We start from the raw sequence: 12,154 nt of genomic DNA, 5'->3' as shown, positions 1-12,154 counted from the left end.
GCTCCAAGCGCCCAGGCTCCACAACTCCACTGGGTTTGCCAGCCGCTGTGCCAGTTGCTATAGGAAGGTTAAGAGTCAGGTGCTGACCCTCTACGACGCGGGCTGCTGTGAAATGAAACGGCCTATTACCATCCATAAGCAAAACACAAAAGCGTAACAAAAATAGACATTTATTAACAAGTTATAGAATCCCAAATCCTCCCTTTGAAACAATTAAAAAAAAAAAAATTACAGGCTTTCTTCCCAAGACAGAGATCAAATCGCTTTTATGCTGTAAGGATTTAGCATAATACCCTTTTATTTACTAAAATAATTAACACTCAAGAAGTGGTACCCATCCGTGTGAGACTTCACCGGAAAGAAAAGCTGAAGCACCTCTCCTCACGCTCCTTTATCGGACGCCTTCAATTCTTGGACCCTTTCGCTTTAATATCCACAAATCCCTTCAGTGCTCAGAAGCGTTACCTCCACTTGAGGTATTTTCTTTGAAGAGCACTGAAGCCAAGAGGAAGGGTCCTCCCCGTGTGAACACTGAATGGGCCTGTGGGCCGGAAGCACCCAGGCCTGCTTCGGCTTTGACCGCTTCGTGCGCGCAGTCCCCGGAGCTCATCATTCATCGTTGAGTTAAACAAAGCCAACTTGGCCTGTCAGGAAACGGAGTTAACGTTGACGGAACTTGTCGTCACACGTGCTTTCCACGGAAACCCTCGACTCAACTAACCTTCTAGAACCTGGGGCCAGAAGGCGCCGGAGGGCAGGGCGTCAAGCGTTGGGGACCAAGGCGGCGATGTCCTTGCAGAGCATGACGACAGCCTCCTCGTCACCCTTTGGCGCGTCCTCTGTGGCGTCACGGATCATCTGGATGTGGGTTAGGAGGCTGTCTGGCCGCTGAGCCCCCAGCCAGACGTCCTTAATGTGCAGAGACACCAGGAACGCTGCGGTGGCTGAGGAAGAGGGCAACAAGGCCGTCAGGACACAAAGCTACTCCGCTGGAAAACCAGTCACCCCACCCACACGCCTGGGGACATGGGAGCTTTGCGCGGTACCCAAGTAAACGGTGCCACATGCCTCTGGCAACAGGAGGTGAGCAAGTGTTCAAAACAAATGAATTTTGCTTAAATTTGGGGTTAATCTTTTTTCTTTTAAAAAAAACTCATCTATTTGATCAGTGTGTGTGGAACGTGAAAAAAAGTTACTACAAGCCAAGTTTCTTCTTGGTCCTGACCACCCGTGCTGAGAACCAGAACCGTGGTTTGAGAAGAGGTTCCAAGGATCCCTTCACACCATTTCGTCAATAGCATGGGCCAGAGGACAGGGTTTCCCGGGCACAGACTCAACTCCCTGACGGCATCCAGATGAGAGAAGAGGTCACTCCCAGGGTGAGCTCACCTGCCTCGGCTGCTGGCCCATCTCTCTTTCCTGGTCCCCTTACATCCCTCCGTGGAAGGAACAACCCTCTCAGATGGAGGAGGCCACGTGCACATGGTCAGCCTCCCTCTGTTCTCCTTACAGCCTTTTAAGCCTTTGCTGCTGGTTCATTCATTCATTTCCACACTTAATCTCTCACTAAGCACCTGCTAAGTGCCAAGCACATAAACTGTGTGCGTATTTTCGGCTTGTGCACATATATGCAAATACACACACACACACACACACACACATGCACACGCACACGCGCACACGCATCTGTACCCACGCATCCATCCGCACTGCTGTGAAACATAATCTTCACTTGAGTAACGGCTGAAATGTAGCAAAGCCGCTGCTGTGCAGCGGTTCTGAGGGGCGCTCGCTTCTCCACTGCAAACACAATCGTCACTGGCGCTTGACCAGAGAGCAGAGGCTTCCTCCCTGCCCGCTCACGGCCCCATGGCAAACTGGGTTTCGGTTGGGCCCCATCCATACTTCATCAAGGGTCCCCGACAGGCTCTAAGGACCGGGAGTTGCTCCGGACCCCGCACCTGTTGGTGCATTCCTTCAGCCTCTGACGAGCGAACCAGCCTCACCTCGGGTGGCTTCGTCCTTCTCCTTCAGAGACGAAAGGCAGAGGGTCTCGACCGCTGGGCGGAAGGCGCTCCCCGCCGGGCCCTGGGCCGCCAGCTGCAGCATGACCGTGTTGAAGAGGCAGGCCACGCTCTGCGCGGGGCCCACCAGCTGCTCGGCACTGCAGGACTGGCTGTACAGCCTGAAGATGCTACTCCTCACAGCACGGTCCCCGAGAAGCTCTGCCACGACCACCGGCTGTGGCAAGATGTGGCTCTTCAGCCAGCCAAGGAGTCCCAAAGCCTCTGCCCTGCCGGGCGGGCGCTCGGCCACCGACCGCAGCACCCAGCCGACAGCCAGGGAGGCGGCGGCACACGCGAGGCCCGGGGCCTCGCTCTCAGGGGCAGCCCCGTCCACGGGGCCCCGAGCGCAGTCAGGGCCGGGGAACGCGGGCCCCCAGTGGGTCAGTATGGACCTCAGGAGGCCCTTGCACGTCTCCAAGGTGGACGCCTGCGGCTCAGGGTCGGCCGTCTCCTCCTCCTCCCCAGGCCTCCTCTTTCGGCCCCGTGGGCCTTTAGCTCGGACTGGCACGGCGGGCTTGTTCTTATCCTTGCACATTTCTGTTGTACACGGAGAGGAAGGCAGTGAGACCGACGCCCCCGTCCCCACGCAGCTCCAGGTGGCGGGCGGGTGCCGCAAGGGCGGCCTACAGGCCCCGAGGGCTCGGCCCCAACAGGACACGTTCCTATGCTTGGAGCGCGGCGAGTGCTCCACATGGGCCTGTGACGGTCCCCGCTGCCGTCACGATGAACCCGCTTCATCCTCACCACCGCCCCTCCCCCTCATGGCGAGCACCGGCCGTGGCAGAGCCAGAGCTCAAAGCCAGGCCTCCCCAGCAACCTCTGCAGGGCTACGAGGACGGGTGTGCCCTGTCCCTAAGCCCTGACAGCTTCGGAAATGCTGCTCAGAGAGGCAAACCGCTGGGTGCTCGGTGGGGAGCTGGGCACAGTCTGGGGAACGCCAGACAGTCGGGTCCTGACACTCACTCAGCAGCTCCTTGACTTGGTATTTCTCAATGGCTGCTCTCAGGTCGTCCTGGAGCCTGGCATCTCTCTCGATGAGGCTCCACTTGTGCAGGAGGATGAGGACATCCTTGGTGGACAGCACTGTCTCGTTCACTGTGAAGCGGTTCATGTCCTTGAAGGCCTGCACGACGGTGGCCCGGTACCTCAGCACGGACTCGAGCGCCCCGAAGAAGCTGGTCAGCTGGGCGGGGGCCAAGGTCGGCCTGTCGGGAGCCAACGTCGCAGACTGAGCCCAAGCTGCCTCCTCGTCCCATAGCCCAGGACGGGGGTGGCTGGGCAACGCCCAGAGGGTCAAATGGCCCACCCACCGCCGGAGTGTGCCTTGACAACACACAGGGAGCATGGAACCAGCACAACCAACAGGAGAGAGCAAGCCACGGCAGGGGAGGCACAGTGGAGACTGGAGTCCGACCTCCATGCTGGAGGAACAGAAATCTCTGGGAAACCATGGCTGACCAGGGAGAGTGAGGTGGAGAGAGTGTGAGCGTCTGGGCACCAGCCACCTGACACAACACTGTGGGACAGTGGGCTCCCTGTGCCTCACGGCCTCTCAGACTCAGCCCCATCCGTGGTCCAACCCGACGATGGGCACCGGTAAGTAATACGTTCTGAACCCCAGGGAATTTAAAATACGGTAGCACCTGCTCCACACGATTTTAAAATTATTTCAAATTGCCATCGGTTCTCAAAAACCAACCTGTCTTTCAACGACCCCGAAATAAGAAACAGGTCTGTCGGCACTGACTTAACAACTTAATTCAAAACAACCTAAGACCAAATGCCCTGTCCTCTACCAAGAAAAGTTTTCACTCTGAGATTATAATCCATTTGTGATCAATCTTCTGGTTCCAATTAGCACACCTCTATTCCTAAGTCAGAACTCTGAGGGCACAGACTCTATTTTCTCTAAGACGGTGGGATCTGAGGAGAGTGTAGCTCTCTGAGGAAATCAGGGGGAGTCTTCTAAGAGGTCATATGAAAATACTGAAATTTTCAAGAAGATTCTGGGATAAGTGAATCTGTGCAGGCTAACGAAGGCAGAAGCAAGTCTGGGAACATGCTTTCTTAAGGTGATGGAAAACATGTTCTTTCTACAAAATACACGAGTGCTTGAATCAAAACATCAAGGAAGTTGTTTGTCTGCTAAAAGCCATCTGGTATGACAGGTTTTAGGTGTTTAGAGTGTTAAGTTCTCGGCGTCTTGAAAGGAGCCTCATAAAGTAGAAGTAGAAAAGCAGAAACAGCTAAGAGGTTTCCTGACGTCACCCACAACTGACAGCAGCCATGTGGCTCAGCCCTGTGAAGCTGTGACCAAGGGGACCGCTGAGCGGTGATGTCCACAGGTGACACGGTTACGCCTGGCGGGCAGGGGGCTTACCTCAGGTGCTTTGTGAGCACAATGAGAACATACAGGAACTCATTGACCAGGTGCAGGGCGAGCAGCTTCGGGGGCTCCTGGGACCCTGGCTTGCGAGGAGGCAGGCCCTCAGACTCCACTCCCTTGTCCCCCAGGTTGGTCACCCACAGTGTGTGCAGCAAGGAGATTATGCTGGACAGGAGCTGGGTCTCCAGAAACCTGAAACCAAATACGGAACGCTCACTGCCACGTCCTCTCCTCTCAGCGACCTCGGCGGGAGCAGGGGTGGGGGGTACCTCGGGACACACTTATGCCCACAGTGGCAGCGCCTGGTAGTGGGTGGCAGGCTATCCCTTCTCGCAGCGATTCCTTCTGCTCACCCCCACCGCAGCCCCCAAAGTCACAGCATCCACGTGAAAACAGGGAGCCTGCCCTCCAAATGCTGCAACCCAGGGTGGGGCCCCGATTCTCCTTCCTAGTGGGCGACCGCTAGACGGGACGGACTGTTCGGCACATTTCCAGTCACCACTAAAGCCAACAGTAAACTCCACGGTCTCCACCCCACCCTCTCCCCACTCCGCTCACACATGAGGCACTTACTTGCTCTCAAGGATGTGTAAAACCCACGTTAAAAGGCTATAGTCCCGTAGGATCTCGTAGGCAGACTGGGCATCCCGGGCAGCGTTCTGTAGAATTTCCAGAATCCAAATCTGAAAACCCAAAATGAAGAGTTATTTCTCAGTAGGGAAACTGAACTTACTCGGTGAAAGGAACAACTTAAACAACGCTAACGGTATGTCGTATCCATTTCCGGGCGCTGGCCGCACAAGACGCTGGCTCTGCCGTGTAAGAGTGGTGGCCGTGGCCGGCCAGAGGACACAGACATCCACAGCAAGTGCCAGGCACTGGGGCTGACCGCCCCTGCTAACCCATCGTAAGGAACCAACCCACAGGCACAAAGACACGGCTCGGAAAGCACATGGCCCAGTGTGAGCCTGGCAGGGGATGTGGACCCATTTCTAGCCCAAACAGCTGGCAGCCCATTTTGTCCCTTCAGTTTTAGCATCTGGAAGGGAGGACATAAGAATGGGGCCGCCCCTGGAGCTGTGAAGTGGGTATCTTCTCATTCTCCCTCGTCAGGAGAAATAACTATCATACCCAGACTCCAGTTTCTTCCAGCGGTTTCTTGCTACTGACTTGCTCCTATTTATACAGGTTTTATATCCGGTCAGACACAAAAGCTGACGGGGCTGGAAGTTAATCCAGATACTGAAAACTCTACCTACTTACTCCCTCCAGCCACCCAGGGCACTGAGGGGACGGACACACACACACACATACACACACAAGCTCTCAGTTGAAGGGATTCCCTCCCTGGTTGCAAGACTGTCGGCTTCAACTCCCGACTCTTGTTTCCTAGCTGAGTTTCGAGAACCTACAGCTTCTGTGCGTTTAGTGAAACACTGGTGGCTCAAGAAGGTCTCCGCAAAAGCACGTCAGTCATTTATGGGGGTAATTTGTTGCTAGGCTTCGTAGCCAGCTCCAAAGGTTCATGATCGCTGTTTTGGCTCTGCCCTCTGCACAGACCTCACCACCAGGCGAGGGCACGGGAGAGGAGCCACAAGGAACGGCATTTCAACAGGGAACGGCAGCAGCGAGTGCCAGCCTTTTTCCCTCGTGGGAAGTCAGCTTAATGTCACATGAGTGGGTTGGTCACATCCAGGCTGGGATTAGAATTCACACGGGTCTGACTTCCAAATAAAAGCGTGAACAAAAGCACGGACCTTTCATTCTCAAACAGACCGTGGTGCCCGCCTACCTGTGCCTCGTCGTCACACAGGGGGCTGCTGAAGAAGGCCAGGATGGTGTGGAAGACCCCTCGCCGGGCGTAGAGCTTGTAGCAGTGTTTGTCCCGCATCCCCTGCCGCAGGATCCCAAACACCCATTCCTGTTCCGTCTTTTGCTGTGACCCGGGAGAAACGGGAAACTACTGTTACGCAAGTGAAAGACGGCTCTTCCGACCCCACTATTTTCAAGTGGTGGCAACGGAAGCAGCCACGGCAGCAAACGGTCTATTTCTGATTATGTGATCAGAATCCCTCAACACCCGGTTCGGTTCCTTCAGATCAGAAGGAAAGGAGCGGGTCAAGTTCACACACTGCACTGTGTCCACTCGAGCAGGTGTCCTACAAAAGCACATTTAATGCTTAACCCGGCCAAGAAAATACGAGAACGCCACACAGCTTAGGCCTCAGAAGTTTTTTAAGGTGTGAGAAGCCACCTAAAACTTAATGCGTGGAGTGAAAAGCATTTCTACGAGCACGACCACGTGATCTTCCTGCTCCGACACAGCTCGCGCAGCCATGCCGCCAACCGTGCTGAGCAAGGCGAGGATGCCTTGGACATCAGTGGACATCAGAAGGACAGCAGTGGCTGCAAGTCCAAAAGAGGAGTCTTCTGGGGGCCCCCGGGGACTTGAGAAGCATTACCTCAAAGTCCGAGCTGAAGAAGAACTGGTAGAAGCCTGGAACCTTGTTCATATTCAAGTACTCGTGTGACAGCAGGAACTTGCTGATCTTCAGGTACATGTGTTCCTCTGAGGACAAAGGCAGACAGTGGCTTCCAGCAGGCACCAGCGGGACCCTCGTGCTCTGCTGGAGTTGGGGAACAGGATCTGGGGGGGGCAGACATCAATCCCTTCCCCCCGGGGAGCTTTTGCATCCTTATCCAGGTTAGCAGCTCTCGAGAATCAGGCTGCAATAAGGCACCTTAGTTCTGTGCTGCGTGCAGACTTTGGCTCACGGTTCCGAGACCACGAGCTGCCCCTCCCCAGCCAGCGGCCCACTGCGCAAGCTCCAACCAGCTGGTCCGCAGAGCGGAACCTGGTTACACAGATGGCTGACACCCAGCCCCGTCGGCCTCCAACTGAAGGTCACTGTCACAGCGCAGGAGGCTCAGACACCCCCGGGGCACTTGGCTCTGGAACGCAACGAGGCCGATGGGGACAGATGCTTCCTCCCCTCGATCGCCACTTCCAACCTGTCCAGACGCCTGGGTCCTCGGAGCCACCCCGTGCCCACTGCTGCTTATGCCCCTGACCCTGACATGAGGTCTGAGAGGGTGCACTGGACAGAAGGCCAAGACCAACCACCATGGCCTCTGCTAAGATATTTTCTCGGAAGAGTCTTTTTCTTTAGAGTCTACAAATGACTAATTACTCGCTTTCCTCCAGTAATTTCTAAGGAGAAGAAAAAATATACAGGAGTAAACGAACACTAGATCTGAATTCTAACAGCTGAATTGACTACAGATGAACTGTGGGGCCTCGGACAAGCTATGTGACCATGGGGGCTTCAGGCGGGGGGCTGCTTCCCCATTTGAATACGACCGTGCCACTGGATGACCCGGACACGTCCCTTCTCACACGTGTGATGGACCACGCCTGCGGGACTGACACCGACAAGTGGACGTGATCAGTCTCGACATTTCAACCTCACCCCAACCTAGTCCTACCAGCAGTACCTGGTTTCAAAATCTGCAGGGCTGCTTTGGCAATGAAGAGAGTCAAGGTAAAGGTGAGTCTCATGTTCTGAGTTCGGATCCCATTCCGGACTACATCCAACAGGTAAAGTAGCTTAAAACCAGGAAAGAAGGGGAAAAAAAAGAATTTTCAGAACAGCTGTGATCAGCCTCGACTCATGCAGCTTAAACCACAGCTTTGCCAGGTGGCCTGCTCCTCACATCCCAGGATGCACATAAAGGCAACGTCCCTGCTCACTGCCATCTTAAGAGTGCTTCTGCTGTCCCTTGAGGAGCCAGGCAGGTGCACACGGGCGGAGAGAACCCTGGCTTCACACCCCAACAACCCAGTCTGTTCCTGTTCCCCGCCACCTTGGGGCACACGCTTTTGAGCCTCAGTGCGTCCTGGGTAACAGCTGCCTCAGCCACAGCCCAGGCCAAAGAAACCAAACTGCTCTGCCCACCTCCGCACAACAAGACTGTCGAAAGGGGAGAGCTTTCTCAATCTCCCCGGAGTTGAGAACCAGAGGCAACCCCCAGCATCATCACTCCCTGAAGGGGAACGGACCTCGGTTCCTTATCAGACAACACGCTTCTGTGTTACACAGAAGGCCTTCTACCGGATGCGGCGGAGAACCACCTCCCTGAAGCGCACTCACCTGGGGCTGCTCTCGGAACCGCGCCCCCTCCAGCTGCGAGTAGTAGGCCGCCAGGACGTAGTAGGCCGCAGCTCGCATCTGGGGGTCATAGCTGCTGAGGGCCGCGACGGTTAGGCCCAGAGAATTGGAGTCCAAAAATTTTCGACAATCTACCACAAATTCTATGGGAAATAAAATAGAGCATTAAATACACACACACACACACACACACACACACACACACACACGATCACAATGCTTGTGCAACACGGACAATTAAATTTCCTCTTGCATTTTGCCGACATCAGCAACAAGTGCTAGCTAGATACAAGAAATACAGGTCTCTCCAGCCCCCTTAGCTTCTGCTGAAGTTGGACAAAAGCCTGTCTTCCCTTTTATGACAAGAAGCTATACTTTCAACTTCTAAAATGCTTATAAATCCCAATCAGGACTATTTCATTACTTCTCACAACATTCAACAAGCCAGAGAAGAACGGAGGTGCCATTCAGACCCGAGACATGAGATCCGAGCATGCTGGTGACCTGGGGGACACGACTGCGGGGCCAGCAGAGAAAACCAGCTCCCCGTTTCCACCTTGTTCAGTCTGCAGCATCTCAGTTCCTAGCTACAAACACTGCTAAGGAAAATACCAAAGGCAGGGAAGCTGGGAAATTCAGCCAGTGCAAACCAGTCTGACCCGGCCCAACAATTCTATGAAGGATTAACTTATATGCATTCTGCAACCCTAGTCCTTCCTTTAAGCAAACCACGAAAATCTCACAGAAGAGAGGCTCACCACACTGAGCAAAAGTTAGAGTCTAAAGAGTTTGCTAGCTGATATCCATCTGTTAGATGTGAGGCCTTGTAAAAACCCATAATCACGTCAGGAAATGTGACCAAGCGGGAAGGTCAGATATACAAGGGGACCCCAAGGACCACAACTTAAAGGGCTTGGTTACCAATAACAAAATTCAGGACCCTTTAAACCCTCTTTAACAAAGACCCAGGCCCTTTTACAACATAAATACTGTCATAAGTTAGAAGATAAAACCTGTGAAAAAAAACCATGGGACAGAGATGGGTCACCGTGTTTAAAAATGATGACGCAGGGTTTGGTCATGATCATCACCCATGCAGATGTTCTTTAGGCTGAGGCACCGGTGACGCAGTTAAATGAGGCACTAAATACAAACCAAGTGAAAAGAATACCCAGAAACCAAGTGAAATGTGCAATCTTGGAACATACTGTCTATTGATAAAAGATACACCACTAATGATGTTTTTAAAAAGCCAAGCTTTTTTTTTTCCTTCTTTTCCCGAAGTGAGACTTTTAAAAGGGTAATTTTGGCAATTTAAAAACGTTAAGCATGAACAGTAAGAGAAAAACTACCAATCAGCTACTCCTCTGTACTGTAATCCAAACAGCTACATGCATGGGCACGCGATGGTCCCCAATGAGTGGCTGCCCAAAGGTGCTGAAATCACTTTAAACCATAAAGTGTCCTTGTCCCTCGGAAGTAGTACAGCTCCTTGTAACTTCCACCAGCACTGCCCCCCACCCCCACTGCCGCCCCGCGAAGGGCAACCAATGGCTGCGTGGATGCTTCCACACAGCCCCCTTCCTCTTTCTCAATGTTTACGCCGCCTCAAGGGAGAACCAGGATTTCCACTTCCAGCCGAAAGTGGCAGAAACCGGATTCCCCTGTCCACCTGAAGCAACTAAAAAACCAGACTGAACAAATAAAACAAGGATTTTCAAGACACTGGACATGAGGCGATAAAGGAGAGCAATCTCCAAGAGTGAAAATGAACAGGATGAACCTTCCGAGAGTCCCAGCTCGCAGCCTGGAGGCTTCTAGGCTGAGACTGGAGAGCTCGGAGTTGTGCGAGATGGAGCAGGAGGCCTGGGAGGCCAAGGTGGCCAGATGTCACAAGGGAGAGTCCCAGAGAAGAGAGTTCCACGGAGAGAGCACCAGGCTCTTTGGCCGGGTGCCCCGCCCCGGCAAGAGTGTACGAGGAAGCTACCGAGGCTGAGGACCAAAGACAACCCCAGGCTCACACCTGCCTGGACATGGGTCCTGTCCCACCAGCCAGGGCGAAACCCTCACATTCACCGGGAGAGGGCACACTGCTTAGGAGGGTGTTTCTTCAGTGGTGAGGTGAAGTCTGTCTGTCCTGGACTAAAATGCTGCTTTGGTCCTACCTAACAGAGATTCAAAGCAAGGCTGGAAGGATCAAATCATGTCTAAGCAGCTCAAATGTATCCTAGAACAAAGCTCAAGAACATTCACAGGAATACAAACATATCCAGCAGCAGGGCGCCTGAGCGGCTCAGTTGGTTAAGCATCTGATTCTTGATTTCAGCTCGGGTCAAGATCTCAGTTTATGAGTTTGAGCCCCGCTTGGAATTCCTCTTTCCCTCTCTCTCTCTGTGCCTCCCCAGCTTCCGTGCATGTGTGTGTGCGTATTCTCAAAATAAATCAATAAACTATAAAAAATAAAAAATATCCAGCACCAAATAAGGTAAAATTCATAGTGTCTGCTTTACACTAAAAAATTATCAGACATTCAAACAAGAAGGAATAAAGCCCATTAGGAAAATCCACCATTTGAAGATGACTCAGATAGGACAAAGGTAACAGAACTAGAATTCTAGTGTAACTAATATAACTATATTCTACGTGTACAAGGAGCTAGAGACAATACTGAAAATGTTAACTAGACACATGGAAGCTATAAAAACCCAAACCAAGGTTCCAAAGATAAAAATTAAAATGTCAGAGATGAAAAATGCACTGAAGGAGATTATTAACAGATTAGACATTACAGAAAAAGAGATTAATGAACTCTAAGACAGCAACAGAAATGATCCAAATTGAAACACACAGAGAAAAAAAATTTTAAACCAGGAACAGAACATCAGTGAGCTGTGGGATCATTTTCAAGTGGGCTAATATATGTGTAGTTGAAGTCCTGAAAAGTTTGAAGAAACAATGGCCAAAGTTTTTCCAAATTTGACAAGCACTATAAACCTACAGAGCCAAGCTCACTGAATACCCCAACTACAAGAAACATAAAGAAAGTCACACGAAAGCACATAATTAAACTGCTTGAAACCAATAATATGAAAATCTTCAAAGCAGTCACACAACATATACAGAAACAAAAGTAGGAACGACGGCTGGTTGCTTGTTAGAAACAATGCAATCCAAAAATCAGGTGGCATCATTTTTCAAGTTCGGTAAGAAAAAAAACCTGTCAGTCTAGAATTTTATACCCCATGAAAACCTTTTAAAAGTTAAGGCTTTTTTCCTATGAAAAACCTGAAAGAACTGATTAGCAGACATGAATGACCAGAATTCTTTTTTGAGAGAGAGAGAGAGACAGACAGACAGACAGACTGCGCGATTGGGGCAGGAGAGACAGAATCTTAAACAGGTCCCATGCTCATTGTAGAGAGAGCCCGATTCCACAATGTTGGGATCATGACCTAAGCCGAAAATCAAAGAGTCAGACACTCAACTGACTGAGTCATCCAGGTGCCCCTCTTTTTTATTAATTTTATTTACTG

General features: G+C 52.0%; 1 protein-coding gene across 4 annotated transcripts in view; it reads right to left on the bottom strand.

Moving 5' to 3' along the window:
- The window catches only part of URB1 (URB1 ribosome biogenesis homolog), an 81,768-nt gene that overhangs the window by 8,451 nt on the left and 61,163 nt on the right, over positions 1-12,154 (bottom strand). For 2 of the 4 annotated variants that reach the window (XM_019839441.3, XR_002162255.3), the window contains exons 31-39: positions 8,604-8,764; positions 7,948-8,059; positions 6,915-7,021; positions 6,245-6,388; positions 5,026-5,135; positions 4,447-4,644; positions 3,030-3,271; positions 2,007-2,603; positions 722-944 (exon numbers count right to left, since the gene is read on the bottom strand). In XM_019839441.3, coding sequence (XP_019695000.3) covers positions 763-944; positions 2,007-2,603; positions 3,030-3,271; positions 4,447-4,644; positions 5,026-5,135; positions 6,245-6,388; positions 6,915-7,021; positions 7,948-8,059; positions 8,604-8,764 — 1,853 coding nt within the window. In that variant the 3' untranslated portion in view covers positions 722-762. Of the gene's footprint in view, positions 1-154; positions 945-2,006; positions 2,604-3,029; positions 3,272-4,446; positions 4,645-5,025; positions 5,136-6,244; positions 6,389-6,914; positions 7,022-7,947; positions 8,060-8,603; positions 8,765-12,154 lie in introns of those variants that run through there. The other 2 variants (XM_045036685.1, XM_011285748.4) reach the window with 2 other exon arrangements.

The sequence above is a fragment of the Felis catus genome, chromosome C2 (genome assembly GCF_018350175.1).
Source record: "Felis catus isolate Fca126 chromosome C2, F.catus_Fca126_mat1.0, whole genome shotgun sequence".
In the NCBI taxonomy this organism is placed as follows: domain Eukaryota; kingdom Metazoa; phylum Chordata; class Mammalia; order Carnivora; family Felidae; genus Felis; species Felis catus.
The sequence above is the reverse complement of the archived record's forward strand: the minus strand, read 5'-3'. Positions and strand labels throughout refer to the sequence as shown.